This window comes from Xiphophorus maculatus, chromosome 14 (assembly GCF_002775205.1).
Source record: "Xiphophorus maculatus strain JP 163 A chromosome 14, X_maculatus-5.0-male, whole genome shotgun sequence".
Classification (NCBI taxonomy): domain Eukaryota; kingdom Metazoa; phylum Chordata; class Actinopteri; order Cyprinodontiformes; family Poeciliidae; genus Xiphophorus; species Xiphophorus maculatus.
The window spans coordinates 9,432,920-9,449,791 of NC_036456.1; the positions used below are offsets into that span (position 1 = coordinate 9,432,920).

General features: G+C 42.9%; 2 protein-coding genes across 2 annotated transcripts in view; one reads left to right on the forward strand and one right to left on the reverse strand.

Moving 5' to 3' along the window:
• The first annotated feature begins 282 nt into the window (after positions 1-282).
• LOC102218490 (serine/threonine-protein kinase D3-like) lies at positions 283-15,072 on the forward strand. Its single transcript, XM_023346626.1, has 17 exons — positions 283-417; positions 1,846-2,003; positions 3,905-4,043; positions 6,023-6,154; positions 7,607-7,761; positions 7,860-8,043; positions 9,222-9,305; positions 10,017-10,173; positions 10,635-10,758; positions 11,186-11,263; positions 11,344-11,557; positions 11,639-11,664; positions 12,383-12,455; positions 12,543-12,649; positions 12,727-12,888; positions 13,011-13,592; positions 14,468-15,072. Exons 1-17 carry the CDS (start codon positions 396-398, stop codon positions 14,630-14,632), a joined length of 2,562 nt encoding a protein of 853 aa, XP_023202394.1. The 5' UTR covers positions 283-395; the 3' UTR covers positions 14,633-15,072.
• Positions 14,900-16,872, reverse strand: part of actn3 (actinin alpha 3) — a 31,330-nt gene continuing 29,357 nt past the window's right edge. The window contains exon 21 of the mRNA XM_005811546.3: positions 14,900-16,143. Coding sequence (XP_005811603.1) covers positions 15,985-16,143 — 159 coding nt within the window. The 3' untranslated portion in view covers positions 14,900-15,984. The remainder of the gene's footprint in view (positions 16,144-16,872) is intronic.

Genomic DNA, 16,872 nt, shown 5'->3' on the forward strand with positions numbered 1-16,872 from the left:
GTGGTGGAAGCGTCGAGATGCTCCTGTAAAACGTGTTTTATCGAAAGGCTCAATAAAGACGAAAAGTTCCACTTTAAAAAAAAGAAGAAAAAAAAAGGCCATCCCTGTCTTCCTTTCCTTCCTGTCCAGAAACTCGCTCCCTGTGCGTGAAAGCGTTTTCAAAGCGTCTGTTTTCCTGCAGCTCGGGCTGAGGGCGTTAACCCGACGCGGCGCTGAAGCTGCCTTCGCAGCCTTCGCAGCGGGGGGTGAGTGTCTCCGCGTTACTTCCTGTCTCACCGACAGGCGAGCCCCGCAGAGAGGAAACCAGACCCACTAGCGCGTCTCGCAGAGGAGTCGGCGGCGCGATGATGGACTGACTGATCGGCTGCGTCGTCGAGACGACAAAACGCTGGAGCATGAATGAAGCAGGATCAGAAAGTAAGGACCACTGCCCCGAGGTTCTTGTTCATCTTTTACTATTTTCAATTTGATTTGAAGAATCAAAAAGAGAAAGAAGTCTGTCACGTCTTGCATTTCATAACCTGCCAGGCTACTTTCATTTATTGCAACGCAAAGCAGAAGTGTCTTCTTAGTCTTCTAAAGGAAGAGAGATGCTTAAAATGTCACCTTCTGTTTGCAATGGTATCTGCGACTCTAATTGTAGATATTCTGATCTCAAAGAAGATCTGTGAACTCCTGACTCTGTGCTCCACCATCAGAGCAATTCTCAATACGACTAAAACATCATTGAGAGCTGAATTGCTTTTGCTAATTAAATGTAAAAACACCAAATTAGAAATATTAAAGATATATTACACACAGATGTAGTTCCACCAGCGTTAATAATAATAATAATAATAGCTGTTATTACTATATTATTATTGTTATTGTTATTATTAACAGCTGTTCATCACAGAAACTACAGTCTGAATAAAAGAAAATCAAATAAGAGCATTAAAAATGTCGTTTAAATCAACAAAATGTTTTGCTGGTGTTATGTCAGTCATGGAGAGGCCTGCTGACTGTGTGGTGGTCCCTCCTACAGGAGAAAGCCTGCTAAACGAGCTGACTGCTGCACACAGATATTTTAATGGAAAGTTGAGTGGATGGAAAACGGCATTAGTACAGAAGACCAGAGCAAGAGGAAATCTGAAACAGAAATGCTAGTTTTTGATCTGAAAACGCAGGATTGGCGCTGAATATTTGGTTGCGGGTACGTTGTTGGATCTGGTTATTCTGAAATGCTTCAACGTCCCTCAGTGTTTTAATTTTCAGGTCATTAAACGAGGTGGTCAGGTGGCGATTTACTGGACGTATTTCTGGTGGGCTTTTGCGGCACACTCTTCAGAAGTCTTTCTCCTTCACAGTCCTCTCAAGACCACAGGCATCCCTGCTGCCTTTGCACCCTTTCCTTCCCCAACCACATGTTATCCTTCCACTGAACTTTCCGTTGTCGTGTATGGATACGGCACTGCCATCTGTGTGATCTGTGAGCTTCTTCAACACGTTAACCCTCTTGTGGTTTACACTCTACGTGGAGGTGACTGCCAAGTCAGCAGTTTTCAACACGTTTTTGTGGGTTGCAACACTGGGCAGAACACAACAGTTCATGTTTTACTAATTTATTTAATTTAAATTTTTTATGTTTTTGTTGTTCTGATGTAATCAAAATTTCTGAGAAACTGAATTTCGGGTCGCAGTCAAAGCCGTGATCATAAAAATGATAGAAACAGTTTAATCTATGTGAGTTTCTCTTATTAAACTGGACATAATTTGACTTTTCAGTTTGATCGTTTTCCTGATAATTTGTATAAAATTTGCTCATTCTTCTGCGTTTTTTTGTTGTTTTTTTCCTCCCCACCACAGATTGTGCATCCATGTCTGCGGAGCCTCCCTTAAGTCCCACCGCGCCGGCTCTGGTCCAGTTCCAGCTGGGGCTGTTTAGGGAGATGGTTCGGGTCCCGCCCGGCAACCTGAGCTACCGCCACGCCCGCCGACTGGCGGCCGAGGTCATAGAGAGAAAGGTGACCGGAGGCAAACATCTACCGGTCGAGCGAGGCGGGGGACTGTCGCTGAAAAATGTCTTTAAACTAGTGGATCATTTGAGACTTACGTTTGCTGGACATTCTGGGGATTTTAGTCGAGATTTAAACATTTTATGAATAAAAAGAACTGAGCTGCACCCGGTTGTTGTTGTGAGAGTGAGAGCAGACAGGAAGTGGACTCTAAAAGGTCAGCTCCTGCATGCACGCAGGAAAAATGTGTAGGTTACTGCAAAACGAGCCGTCGCTTTTTGACACTGCGTCTACCGACCCCGCTCATTTAAAGAGGCGGCGGCGGCAGCAGCAGCTTCTACTCCTGAGCTGCTGCTGCTGCTCTTGCGTCGGTCTGGTTTGCGTCTCCCTCCGTCTCTCGACTCTAAAGCCAAACATCGTCCCGCGTTCTCCTCCGAAGCTTTTCTGTTTATGGCGCTGCGGCTCAGGTTGTGAGCTGCTGCAGGTGTTGGTCTGTTTCTGGTCTTTCATGCTGCTTCAGAGTCTGTGTGGTCTGTGAGAGTGCAGAAAACTTTCCAACCACAGCCTTTCCCCTCTAGCACACACACACGCACACCCACGCACACACACACACACACACACACACACACACACACACACACACACACACACACACACACACTTCTGGCTGGTTGTGTGCCTCTTTTCACACACAAATAAACTCACGTTTCCGGGCATCGGGTCAGCAGCGTGTGCAGGAAAGGAGGAGTAAATGTCATGTTTTGCTGAAAAGCTGCAAAGCTGAACACGTTTTATCTTTTTTTTGTTTTTGCATGATTAACCTCCCTGGTTTGCAGAGAGAAAACTGGCATTTTACAAAGTTTAGTCAGTCAACTAGTAACTTGAAAGATGAGTTTCCTGTTTGTACATCAATAATGCGTTAGACTTACTCTGCTGTGAAAACTAAAGACAATGAGAGTCAAAACCGCCGTTGGCTGTGATTAACGTCTGTTTTTGTCGCTGCGGATGAATTCTCTTCCTTGCAGTGTTGTTTTATATCTGCCCCGTTGGAAGGGCTGTAGACGTAAATGGCCGGTTCTAGGTCGCCCCGTATCACTTCCATTGGATTCAGGATCATTATTCTGGTGTTTTCCCTGTTTTCTCTTGAGACTGATAATAATTTGTGTTGCAGTTTCTCTTGGATTTCTTCTGGTCTGGACATGATGTGCTGCTTTTCAAGCGTTTTTGGCCTACTTTGTGTTAGCAGACAGGTTCTACTGAAGTTTTTTCTTTCTTTCTTTTTTTTTTTTACATATCCCATGTTGCTTTGGATTGCTTTCATGCTTTATAGAAAACATAACTTTTTTTTTTTAAACGATCCTTTTATTTACTTGGATTATCTTTGTGAAGAACTCTTTGTAAGGGGTGAATTTTTTCTTTCCAGTAGATCTGCATTTCAGTTTGTCTTTTTGTTTAAAATGTTTTCTAACTTTTTTAGATCATTTTGGTGAAAGTGGACGCTTCATTTTTTGGGGTTGATGGACCAACTTCAAATATTAGCAAGCACTTTTGGTGCTATTGTGAATTTAATATCCAGTTTAAAACAATATGAATTAATTTAGCATGTTTGCATTCTAGCATCCACATTTGTCAGCTCAGGTACATTTTTCAGTCTAAACTGATATAAAAGTAAACGATTGATCTTCCTTCTGCAGCTTTGATCAGTTCTTTAGTGGCTCTCCATTCATAACTTCTCAGTTGTTGCTCTCTCTGTCTATCTTTTTTTTTTAATGTAACTGATCAGAGAGAAAACGTCACATTTTGCAGGATAATCAGTGTTTCTACATTTAGTTTACAGTTTAGTGGCTGAATCGGTGTGAAACTGCAGTGTGTGTGTGGGCGTGTGTGTGTGTGTGTGTGTGTGTGTGCAGGCTCCAGACTGCAGCGTGGTGGGCTCTGGTGAGAAGATCCTGTTGTTCAGACACCAACCCGCCTCGGAGCAGCTGCTGCAGCGGCTGACGGACCGGGACGAGCTGCAGGACGGAGACCTGATCGAGATCGTCGTCGCAGGTCAGACGTCGGGTCGTTCAGATTCGATTGCTTAGAGCACAGGTGTCAAACTCCAGGCCTCGAGGGCCGCTGTCCTGTCCTGCAGTTTTTAGATGTGCCACAGGTACAAAACACTGAAATGAAATGGCTTAATTACCTCCTCCTTGTGTAGATCAGTTCTCCAGAGCCTTGCTAATGACCTAATTATTCTATTCAGGTGGTGCAGCAGAGGCACATCTAAAAGTTGCAGGGCAGTGGCCCTTGAGGACTGGAGTTTGACACCCCTGGCTTAGAGGAAGAGGCGGTCGTTGTGTTTCTGACGGCACCGTTTATCTGAGCATTTATGTGTCTCACATTTGTGTGTCTGACACATTTATGTGTCTTAGAATGATACACTTTATAAAAGTATGACCTGACAAAGGTGGCAAAAATTCAACAGCCTTGTTTGGAGGAATTGAGACTCAAATTTCAGCTAAAAAAAAAAAAAATCTTTTTTCATCTGCAGCGTTCTAGCAGGAGGCTTTCAGGACAAACTTTACTGGCGTTTGGATCATAACTTCACCTAACTAGTCAAGAATCCCAGTTCTGTTTGAAGACAATGACCCCACATCACGATGCTGACACTTCCGTGTTTCACTCTGGGTTACAGCGCTCTTCTGCTGATTCTCAGCCTCACACTTTCAGCAAACAAGAATCAGGTTTAAGGTTCAATTTTGGTTTCATCGTCCTCAGTTAAAAATGGATTTTGCATTTTATTAGCTTGCACTTTTAAAATGTTATTTTTAAGAGTTACGAAAAACAAAAGGAATCTGTTGGGGAGTAAAAATCTTTTCATATACAGACCTTAGCTAACTTTCTGCAGATATAAACTTTAGTCCATGCAGCAGCTCTTTGAAAACGTATTTACAATTTTTAATTCTGCCGTGATTAGCATGGTTTTAGTCGACTTGCTGGCAACAATTTAAAGTAAGTGTTTAATTTTCGAAGTTAATATATTGTTATTTTGATTACATTCAATTAAAACATTTTCCTCTGAACAAAAAAGTGCCCTTCTAAAATCCTTTTTGCGGCCTGTCTTTTTGCGTGCCTCATATTTTTGTCTTTCTGCCTGAGAGAATCAAAATATTCTGTTCTGTTCTTACCAATCAGATTGTTTTAAGAATCTAGAGAATGTAGAGAATTTAACATAATTGATCATCTGCATCAGACTACATACAGCTGTTGATTTAAAACATGTATCTCACACTACTAAGGCAAACATTTCACATCGGTCCTTCAAGTCAACATGAACTGTTTATTTACAGAACAAGCCCCCCCCCCCCCCCCCCCCCACCTGAGCTTCTGGCCCCCAAATTGTCTTTGCACGCCACTGCAAACCACGAATCCAAATAAGGAAACATCAGGAAGATCCTCCTTTGACGGCTTGAACTCAAAATAACTGAAGATCGAAAGTCGATCTAAAGGAGCCATTTTTAATCATGCTTTTTCAATCGAGTTGTTGGTTTTTTTCTCTCTCTGGAACAGATTTGTTTCTGTCGCACTGGAAGTGGGAAACTTTTTCACCAGAGTCTCATTTATAAACGGCTGCGGATAGGACCGTGAAGCCGATGTTTGAATTCGTGATGAATCTGCGTTCCCGCTGCTTCTTCCCTCGTAGCGTTCAGCGGCTTGTCTGAGAGCTGCCGACTCCTCCGTGTTTCTGTCCGTCTTATATTTACGCTTCACAAAGCTACTAAATCCCACAATCAAGCGCCGCCAGGCCTCTGATTCTCTGGTCAGCACAAAATAACTAATCCATAAAGATAACGGAGACGCACACCCTGTGAAGCTCCTCTGGATTAAAGAGTTTTGTTTGTTAGAAGCTGATGACAGAAAACAAAAATTATTTTCTTTCTGTCTTATGCTTTATGGGTAACACAAGAATTTTTCATTTTAAAATGGATGTCTGATTTATTTCTTGTGTCTTATGATTATTATTATTATTGTTGTTTTTCTTCCAGGATCAGCCTCTGTGGCCGAGATGAGGATGCGTCCACACTCCCTGGTGGTCCAGTCGTACCGGACCCCCACCTTCTGTCACCACTGTGGGGAGATGCTGTGGGGCCTCGTGCGACAGGGACTAAGATGTGAAGGTAAAACCGTCGTCCCTCACTTTAAAACAGCTACTGCGCTTTAGCAGTAGCGCGACAAGTTGTGCACGTTGTCGTGTTAAAACCACAAACTTCAAAGTAAATTATTCATAATGCCGTCGCTAACGGATGTTGCAATGTTTTTTTTTGTTTGTTTGCTTTTTGTTTTTTTGCAATTGTTGCGGTCAGAGTTGCAGAAATACAGTTTTCCTTTTGGCATAACATGATCTTACAAAAAAGTTGAAATCGTGTCACGTAACCATGATTTTAAAAAAAACTAATATTTAGCAATATTTAGAGGGACAAAAACACTTTTTTAGGATCTTCTTGAAATGACACCTTTAATACAAATAAAATCCTGACAGTGCAAAAAAACATTTAATCTGTCCCTCAAGTTAACATGAACTGTTTACAGCACATGTGTCAAACTCGAGGCCCGTATTTTATGTGGCCTTCTAGGTTCTAGACTAAACACTACACCGTGTTCCAAATTATTATGCAAATTGGATTTAAGTGTCATAAAGATTAATTTTTTTGTTGTGGTATTAAATTTATAGATGGTATTTATATGTTTATATGTTTGCTGCCAAATTATATCAATCAGTCCCTCCAGTTTCTTGAGAAATATTGTGGGAATCCACACAAAATCAAGAAATCCTTACATCAAGAGTTTATTCCAGATTTTTGTCAAAAACTTTCTTACTTGCACTAAAAAGCTTCCTCAGCCTTAATTGATGTCAGATTATAGTCCATGATCTTTACAGCGAGTAATAAAAAGTCGCATTTACCGTCATAAATAAGCGCAAATATAACAAATATTTCCAAATTAGTACCACTAACACTTGCAAAAAATTACAAAAAGAATCACAAAATTATAGAGGGACTAAAAAGATGTTCAGTAATATTATTTAATTTTAAGAATTCATTGATATTTTAACAGGGTGTGAACAGGTTTAATCAATACATTCTGGCACAACCGGCCCTTTAAGAGCATTCATGATCTTGATTTGGCCCAAAACGAAAATGAGGTAAATTATAATGAGGCTAAAGGGATCGGTCAAAATCCAGCACTGTTGCAGTGATTGGTCAGAAAAGAATGAAATACAGAAAACTTTAAGGTGATTGGTCGGATTTGAGGAAAACCCGCGATGTTGGGTGAAAATTGCAAGTCGCGTAAAATTTACGAACGATGAATTTGCATTAATTGCTGCGATCGCAGCTTCCTGGAGGGACTGTCCTCCACGTCAGGATCAAATCTTTTGAGTCTCTTTGAAGCTTCTATTTGTCTGAAGAACAGCTTGCAGAGTAAATTGAGCCGAATAGGAAAAGAAAAACTGAAAATAATGTAATTCTTCCATCCATGTGGCCGTTATAAGCTGCTTTGTGCTGGTATGGCCCAGTAAGTTGTGACAAAGCGTGAAAAAGGTCGTAAGGAACGGTTTCCCCTCTCTTCAGGATGCGGTTTAGACTTCCACAAGCGCTGCGCCTTCCTGCTGCCCAACGACTGCAGTCGAATCCGGCGGCAGGTCAGCACCAGCTTCTCCCTGTTCCCGCCTCGGAGGCCGCGCACGCACTCTCTGTCCAGTCAGGCCGGAGGCAGCCTGGAGGAGGTAACATCAGTACCTGCCTCTTTTCTTTTTTGTTGTTTTTTTTCCCCCCTCCTGTAGCGTCTCGGCTCATTTAATCCGTGTTAAACTTCCCCCTGTAGATCAGCTTGTCCAAGCCGTTGTCCAGGCCGCCGTCGTGGAATGAGCCGCCCGTCTGGCTCGGGGACAAGAGCAGGCCTCAGGTCCCCCACACCTTCCACATCCACAGCTACACCAAACCCACAGTGTGCCAGTACTGCCACCGGCTGCTCAAAGGGCTCTTCAGGCAGGGGCTGCAGTGCTCAGGTACAGGGGACAAGAGGAGGAAGGCTCTCTGAACAGCTAAGAAAAGTTCAACAATAAAAAAATATTGAATTGTTTCAGTTTTATCTCCGACATGAAGTAACAGACATATTTGAGCAGGCATTGCAAGGTACACATATTTCTTGTAGCAACAACAGTTTTGACAAAGGAGAAGGGAGAAATAAAAACAAAACGTATGAACTCAGTACAATGTTTTTAACTCAGTGCTGTTTAAATAAATCATGAGGAAAGGTAAATGTCTGATCGGCCCTGTTGAGATGAACTTCTTTTTCCTCAAGTTTTCACTTTCTTGTTCAGTAGCGGTGGATCCAAAAATTTTTACACAGGAGTGCAAGGGAGTGAAGTGTGCAACAATCCCCCCAGTTGTGAATGGAGACAACCTAAAGCCCACAAAACTCTAAGGACTTTTTTGTTGTACCACTAGTTGTTGGGAAAAAAAACAAAGAAGTTTTAGGTACAAATTTTAGGTAGCATTTTTAAAATGTTTGCCTTTAAAATGCCAGAATTTGCACTTAACCTTCTACTTTTGTTCAGTACAGTGACATAATTTCTAAATACGAAAACAGGTTATGATTGAACAGTTACTCATTGCTCTTTCTAACATTTACTTTCTCACGTTTGAGTAATTCTTGGATGCACACTTTTTTTACTTTTACTTGAGTAAAAATATGTTGAAGTAACATTTGTTTTGCTACTTTTACCTGAGAACAATTTTGTTTGTTTTTGTTGGTAAATTAATATTTAATTTGAAGGATCCGAGAGGCTTGTGGACAAAACAAAGGTTAGCTTTTATAAGTATGATTTTACTGTAGGTGGGGCAGTTGCCTCCCCTCGCCCTCCCCCTTATACCCGCCCCTGTTGATCGGTACATTATTCTCCTTTGTGGCTGGTTTTCGTCGCTCTGCTCCAGTCCAGACTGATTCTGACGAGTCCTGTTTGGATTCCCAGTGAGCTCCAGTGAGGCAGATGCACAAACGCTCGTCCTGACACGTTTGACGCAGCAGATGGCTCGTAACTAATTCACTCGAATGCATGAACATGTCTGAGTCTAAGATCGCCAAAGTCATGAATTTTAATCAGGAAAACTGAGAGCGGCTGAAGTTTCCTGCGTCGTTCCTCTGAGGTTTGAGGCTGCAGCTCCTCTGCCTTTGTCTCGTCAGACTGCAGGTTCAACTGCCACCGGCGCTGCGAGCCTCTAGTCCCCAGAGACTGTCCAGGAGAGAGGAGGGCCGTCAACGGGGACGGTGAGACACACTCCTCACTTTTTAAAAATTTTACTTTCTACCTCATTTATGTCTGACAACGATTAATCATGTTTTGTAGCTCCTTTAAATTAGCTTACTTCGCAGGATAAAATTACCCATTTATGTATTGAACTGTAAACCAGAGGTGATATCGCGCAAAATATCAATAATATCGTTACCAAGTCAGTATCGGTATCAGATCGATACTAGCACGATAAGATCAATACTTCAGTTTCAGATTACCTCATATTTTTTTCATATTGTAGTTTCTCAACTGTAATATGAAAAGGATTGTGCTTTGATTTGCTCTAAAATTATTATTGTTGCACCTTTTTATTTAGAAAACAATAGACACTGATTTGTTTATATGTAAATATATTTTTATTAGTAGTATTTTGTTGACACCTATAAACTATTTAAATTCTGTCCTACTCAAAGACAATCAACCACAAAAATGCAGAAAAGTCAGAAGTTTGAGGATTTATTATATGTGAATAATATGTATCGGTATCGGTATTGGCGATACTTGGTATCGGAGCGATGCCAAAATGTCCAGTATTGCACACCTCTACTAAAACTGTCTGAGAATCCTTACCCCACTGAACCGCTAACATTTTTGGAAATTTAACTGATGTGAAATGAGCCGAAGATCCTAAATTTCTCTAGTTTGATCTCAACTGTAAAGTAACAAAGATGGCGTCGCCTTCCCAGACTCCTCGGCGGCCGCTCACAGCTTCCCACAGGATTCAGAGGACGCCGAGTCGGAGCTCGTCAGCTCAACACTAGACACCTCAGAGGACGAGATGTCCTCCGACGGAGACTCGCTGCCGGAGATGGTGGAGGTGGAGTTGCTGAGAGAGCCAATGAGGTTAGAGAGAAGATGATGTCATCACTGTTGTGTCCTGATGATGTCAGATATTGCATCACCCACATAACCACATGCATGTAGTCAGTTTCTTTGTGCCACGAGTCTTTATTGGTTTGTTATGCTGGGTGGAAGTATTTTCTTCCAAAGCAAGAGTTTGGAGAAATGTTCGCATTATCTTGTTTCTTTGTTCTTACGTTCTTTCCTCCTTTCTTCATTCAACTTTCCCGTCTTTACTTCCTTCCTTTGTCTCTTGCTTGCTTTCCTTCTTTTCTTTTCTGTCCTTCCTTCTTTTCCTTTCCCCATGTTTTCTATTCAGAACCAATCCACAGCAGCAATACTTCCCCTATATTAATAGTGAATTAACTGGAACGTTTTATGAAAACGTATGTAGACGTATGTGGCGCTTGATTGTTTTAGTTTTTATTTTCTTGTTTCCTCCTGACCCTGCTGTCCTCCTCCAGCCCCTGTTTCAGCAGCAACATCCCCCTGATGAGGCTCGTCCAGTCGGCGCATCACACTAAGAGGAGAGCAGCAGGAGTCCTGAGGGAGGGCTGGCTGCTGCACCACACCAACACAGACACACTGGTGAGAAACGGCTGCTCAGCATCGCTGCCAGCTGATAGCATCCCTGTTGGATTGAAAAATGAGGCGTAGACGCGGAAATTAGGTCCCATCCAAAAATAATCTACTATGTTGCTCTGGAATAAGATTGTGAAGTTTCCTACAACTAATGATTTCTGTCCATAACAGTCTATTTTAGTCTTTGCTGCCCGCCTACACTCACACAAGCAGATAAAATGATACTTTGGGTATCTCTGTTTTGCAAATAAAATCAATCGTATTCTTGTCCTGTAACTTCAGTGACACTGCAGCACAGAGAGACGGAGACAGATCTGTCCCCACTCTGTTTTTATGCTCTTTACTTTGGTTTTTGTGTCGTCTTTGAGTAAATTCTTGGAATATTCTTGGACAAATTAGGGAAAAATTTGCCCCTTTTTTTTCTTGCCCTCAGAGGAAACGTCATTACTGGATCCTGGACTGGAAAACCATTACTTTGTACCAGAATGAGAGCAGCACCAAGTACTACAAGGTAGAATTTACAACATGACAACGTTTTTCCAAATCTCCTTCAGCGCCTTAGTGGAAACTTAAGGTCCTCCCCTGTTGCAGGAGATCCCTCTGTCAGAGGTGCTGCAGGTGCGAGGCCCCGCCCACCTCGCCATGCCCTCCTTGCCGGGCACCGACCTGCACTCCTTTGAGCTGGTGACGGCCTCGCTGGTGTTCTGCGTGCAAGCCGGTGAAGACGGTGCGGCGTGGGAGAGCGCCATCTGTCAGGCTCTGATGCCCGTGCAGAGCAGCAGAGGACCAGGCGAGGAGCACCAAGGTGAGTCAACGACTGTGTTTTAGCTCTGCGTCCTGGAAGACCGTAAAGGTATTGACATATTTTACATGCTTGTGGTTACAGATAAAGACCAGCACGGAGTCGGTGTGGTAAGAATTTGATTTTAATGTTCAACAGGGTGTCCACGCATCCTGAAAAAGTCTTAAACTCATTTCGCTAAAAGGCCTTAAAATGTCTTAAATTCATTCAAGAAAATGTAAGTTGGCCTTAAATACATCAGTTATGGGCTTTACATTTTGTTGTGGCAGGGCTATTTAATCTTATATTTTCTATGTAGATTTTTCTTGCGGGATTTTTTTATCAGGTAAAAGCTTGAGTGGTTGAAGACACTGCAGACAACTCTTGTCCTGCGACTCAAGGCAACAAGCTGACAATACCTGCAAGATAGCTAGCCAGCTAGTTAGCAAGCAAACAAGCTTTTAGCGTTTAGCATATAGTTCATTGGCAGCTAGCATATGCTTTATTAGCAGCTAGCATATGGTTCACTAGCAGCTAGCATATGGTTCATTAGCAGCTAGCATGCTGTTCATTAGCAGCTAGCATGTGGTTCATTAGCAGCTAGCATATGCCATTGTGTGAGAAGCCCAAAGTTGCTGCCAAGAGTCACAAAAAGACCCCAGCAATTTCATAGTTGTAGTCCACTGAATTTCTATTGTAAATTTGTGATAAATGTCTTAAATTTTATTCAGAATAATCTTTAATAGGTCTTAAAAAGCCTTTAATTTGAGCTAGTGACTGTTCACCCAGCCATATGAAGAGCTTCTCCTGCTTTACTCCAGAGCTCAGCGCTGCGTTTGTGTGTTTCAGGACATCAGCTCGGTGTATCAGATCTTTACAGATGAAGTTCTGGGTTCAGGACAGTTTGGAGTCGTGTACAAAGGTGGGATCTTGATGGTTTTTTTCTCTTACGTGTCTACAGCAGTAAACCCACGGAGTTCCATTCACTAAATGACGTCTCCTCCTCCAGGTACTCACAGGAAGTTGGGCCGTTCGGTCGCCATCAAAGTCATCGACAAGACCCGCTTCCCGACCCAACAGGAGAGACAGCTGAGGAACGAAGTGGCCATTCTGCAGGTGTTTACACTTCTCCAGCCAGTGCTTCACAGCTGGAACGTCTTTTCAGATTGAGTCATGGTTGTGTTGTTGCTCAGAATCTGTCCCACCATGGAGTTGTGGTGCTGGAAGGGATGTTTGAAACGCCCAGACATGTTTTCGTGGTCATGGAGAAGCTCCACGGAGACATGCTGGAGATGATCCTGTCCAGTGAGAAGGGCCGGCTCCCTGAACGCATCACTCGGTTCCTGGTTATACAGGTACAGCCATAACTCTACACCTTCTCTCTACATCTTTGCTAGATCTTTTCTCTTGTGTGTATTTGAGTTGATTCGATGATTCGGTCACTCCGCCATGATCGGCGTCGCCCCTGCTGTAACAGATCCTCGAGGCGCTGCGGTACCTCCACCTGAAACACGTCGCCCACTGCGACCTGAAGCCAGAGAACGTGCTGCTGGTCTCCGCCGACCCCTTCCCTCAGGTGAAGCTGTGCGACTTCGGCTTCGCGCGCATCATCGGCGAGAAGTCGTTCCGCCGCTCGGTGGTGGGCACTCCGGCCTACCTGGCCCCCGAGGTGATCAGCAGCAGCGGCTACAACCGCTCCCTGGACATGTGGTCCGTGGGCGTCATCATGTATGTGAGCCTCAGCGGGACGTTCCCCTTCAACGAGGACGAGGACATCCGCCAGCAGATCACCAACGCCGCCTTCATGTACCCCCGCCAGCCCTGGGCCAACATCTCACTGGAAGGTCTGGGTTTTTGGAAACTTAATCACACGTTTGCTGATGTTTTTGCTAGACCTGCGTTAAGTGTAGTCAGAGGAGGGTTGTGTTGTCAGAGTCAAACCACACTGACTCCACCTTTTGCTTCCTCTGCAGCTGTGAGCCTCATCAACAACCTGCTGCAGGTGGCTGTGAGACGCAGGTACACCGTGGGAAAAGCTCTGGGGCATTCCTGGCTGCAGGTATTTCATGTGACAGATCAACACAGAGTAATGTGTAACCCTGAAGCAGGAGGATGATGACGTATAGTTTTATTTTGACAAACGACAACAGTGTGAGGTGCGTTCATACTCTGAATCAAATTAGAAACGACATTTCTGTCAATTTGCAACACGGTTCTAGTCCACTCAAGGTCGGATGTGTCAGTAAACATCAATTTTCATTTCTTCCTAAGGGATCTGGCTATACTTGATGTTCCATTCATGCTTAAAAATGGTTGTTGTACACTTCTGTTTCTTCTTTTAAAGATTATAAGTGCTGTGTTTTTTTTTTTGTTTTTCTGATAGCATCGTAAGCTAGTACCAACTACCTAACAACTAGTAGAGCATCTTCAGATCCAGCCCATAAACATTCAATCTAGAAATAGATTTATGATCATACCTCCTTTATTTTACTTTGCTTGGCCTAGACTCTGCATGTTTAGGTACTAAAAATTAATAATTTTTTTCTCTGGTGTGGGTATGATGAACTTGTCTGAATGACCATAGTTAAATTTTATGGACCTATTTTTAACCCCTCATGCCGTATATTTATTTTTTAATTAACCAGATAAGTAGATTGAAAACAAATACTTATTTTCAACGACAACATGTTCAGAAAACATTAAACTATTAAAACATCTGTTCTCGCCATTGAAGAACTCTGGCGCCCCCTGGTGGGAATCTATACCTCACACTTTGAAAAGCCCTGATCTAATTCCTTTTGTTGTCATTCTGGCTGCTAATTCAATAACTGCTGGAGCGTATTTATGGATATAAGACTAAACGCAATAAAATACAAGTTGAATCTCATATCTGGGTACATAATGTGGTTTTTATCTCGCTGTGTTAATATGCAGAACTTCCAGCTGTGGTGCGACCTGAGGGAGTTCGAGCTGAGGATGGGCTGCAGGTATCTGACGCACGAGGGGGACGAGGAGCACTGGAGTCGCTTCGCTCTGGAAAGAGGCCTGATGTTTCCCTCCCATCTCTGCTGGGACTCCAGCAGCGAAATGGACATGTGAATTAAAAAGAAACTAACACAGCTGGAGCTGTTTTTGTATCTTTTAGACTTTTTTTATTGTTATTTTATATGGACAAATGAGAGGCTGTGGTAAGTGCTGGTCATTTAAATATCGTTTTAACTAAGCCATAGACTACTGTTACAATTTTTAGATGAGTTGAAGAGTCTTAAATCGTGGAAGAAAAACACACAAACTGCTGTTTAATAATATAATTATACTTTTTTATTCCAGCTTTGTTTTTAAATGTAGCTGTTTGAATGTGTGGTGTTTTTTTTTAAGCATCTGTAATGATGGACAGAAATAACTGAGAATGAGGGGAGGAGATGAGATAAAAACACCTTGAACATGCACAGAGGAGTCGACTCGCACTGATTATTAGTATTGTTATGGCCGATGTTTTGTTGTGGAAATGGGACCAATCCCTCAGTCTCCTCCTCAGCGGCGGGCCTGCTGTGGTCCCACATGCAGCATCCATCCTTACTGTTCACAACTTTCCTGACTCTCTCCCTGCTGACATCGCTCCGCCTTCCTCTAGCAGGAAGAGCGGAGCCGTGTCAGTCGTTCTGCTCCTTTAGTTTCCTGTGTCTTCTTTCTGTTTTTCCTCCTAAATTGCCATCAAGCCATGGCCGTCTTTGTGCTCTTTTCCTCTGCTTAGGTGCTCTCATTCATCCTTCATAAGTTCCTGAGTTACTTAAGATCTCCAGGTTAAAGTCAATTTCTGCCAACGTTCAGGTTTCACAGTCGTTACTTCACATTGACACGTTTTAGTCCCTGACTGCTGACAGACTCCTGCAGGCGCTTGTTTGGGTTTCGGTGTGATTAAGGAAGAGTCGGCGACTCAAAAGGCGGCGTTTTTCTAAACTTTTAAAACGAAGCATGCGTCTGCACATATGCCCAACCAACCAAGCCAACGGACCAACCAGCTTTTTAAATCACATTTTCTTCTTTAATTACCCTTCTACAAAAAGAATAATACGATGGGGAGGAGGAGAGCGGGAGGCTTTGCTCAAAAAGTAACCCTCTCGTTTACTCCTCTGTTAAGGCCGGTATAATCTACGCATGGTGCTTTCATACGTTCGCTGCTATACCTGGCTCTCTCTGCATAAAACTCAAACCTAACACAGTTTAAGATTTGAGCAAAGTCTCCTGCTCCCCTCCTCTCTCAGGAGTGTTGCTGGGGTGGAGGGGGTTCATTGGGAAAACGTTCAGATTTGAGAGCGGGGGACAAAATGAGGAGGACAAAGCATTTAGAGGGACAGTGGAAGGGTTTATAATCGCTTTCTCCAAACAGGAGAAATAGAAGCCGGGGGCGGGGGGAGGAGGAGGAGAACACGAGGCGGGAGCGGCTGGGTTTATAAGTCGCTCTCTCCGTAGAGGGCGCTGGAGAAGGAGATGTAGTCCAGGGCGCCGGGGGCAGCGTCGGCTCCGATGTATCTGGTCATGCGGCTGATGCAGTACTCTGCCTGCTCGGGCGGTAGCTCCCTGCGCAGCTCGTCCACTGTGATGTAGTTCTGCAGGGCGGAGAGGGAGGCAACGCGCGACTTAGAAAAGCAAGAAGAAACTGCCGCCTCGGTCAGAGAGCACAACTTATTAAACTTAGAGCATTTTAAATTGTGATTTTAGGCTCTTAATTCCTCTAAAATGACTAAGTTGGACAACAACAAGGATATTTGTTCCCATGGGTAAACAAAGACCCATCGAAAACCACTAAGACCTTGTTCATACTTAGTCGGGTCTTTATAAGATCGAATATCTCCGACTCGTCATTTAAAATTATATATATGCACACATGATCAGTTTCAGAGTTTTAAGCATGCCAAACCTCTAGGGGGCAGTATAGCACAATGCTAAACCCTATGTTAATCAATCAGAATGCTTCAAAACAACCACAACTTCCTGTAACACACTGAACTTGGTGCAAGAAAATAACTTTTTAAATGTGTTTTTGTATATAAAGACAATGTCGACTGGGAATCATGTCAAAGCAAGTATGTGGATATGTTGGAGCATTATTTGTTGCGAACTGGAATGTCCTACATTCCAGTTTTCCCATGTACACATGAAAATACAAATGCAGAGGTTTTTTTTAGAAAGATTGAACAGTTTTTAAATTCAAAAACAGTTTTAAAAACAAGGGAAAATTTAATTTAAATTACATTTTTGTATGAATGAAAGGCCAAAACACATAAAAATGTTTTCACTTTCCCAGATATTAAGCCATTTTTAATACTGTTAAACAA

Excerpts from the sequence above, each read along its gene's own strand:
- LOC102218490 (XM_023346626.1), top strand. The coding sequence starts at position 396 with ATGAATGAAGCAGGATCAGAAA. Across the intron at positions 10,759-11,185 it reads ACACCAACACAGACACACTG|AGGAAACGTCATTACTGGAT; the intron begins GTGAGAAACGGC and ends TCTTGCCCTCAG. Across the intron at positions 11,665-12,382 it reads ACCAGCACGGAGTCGGTGTG|GACATCAGCTCGGTGTATCA; the intron begins GTAAGAATTTGA and ends TGTGTGTTTCAG.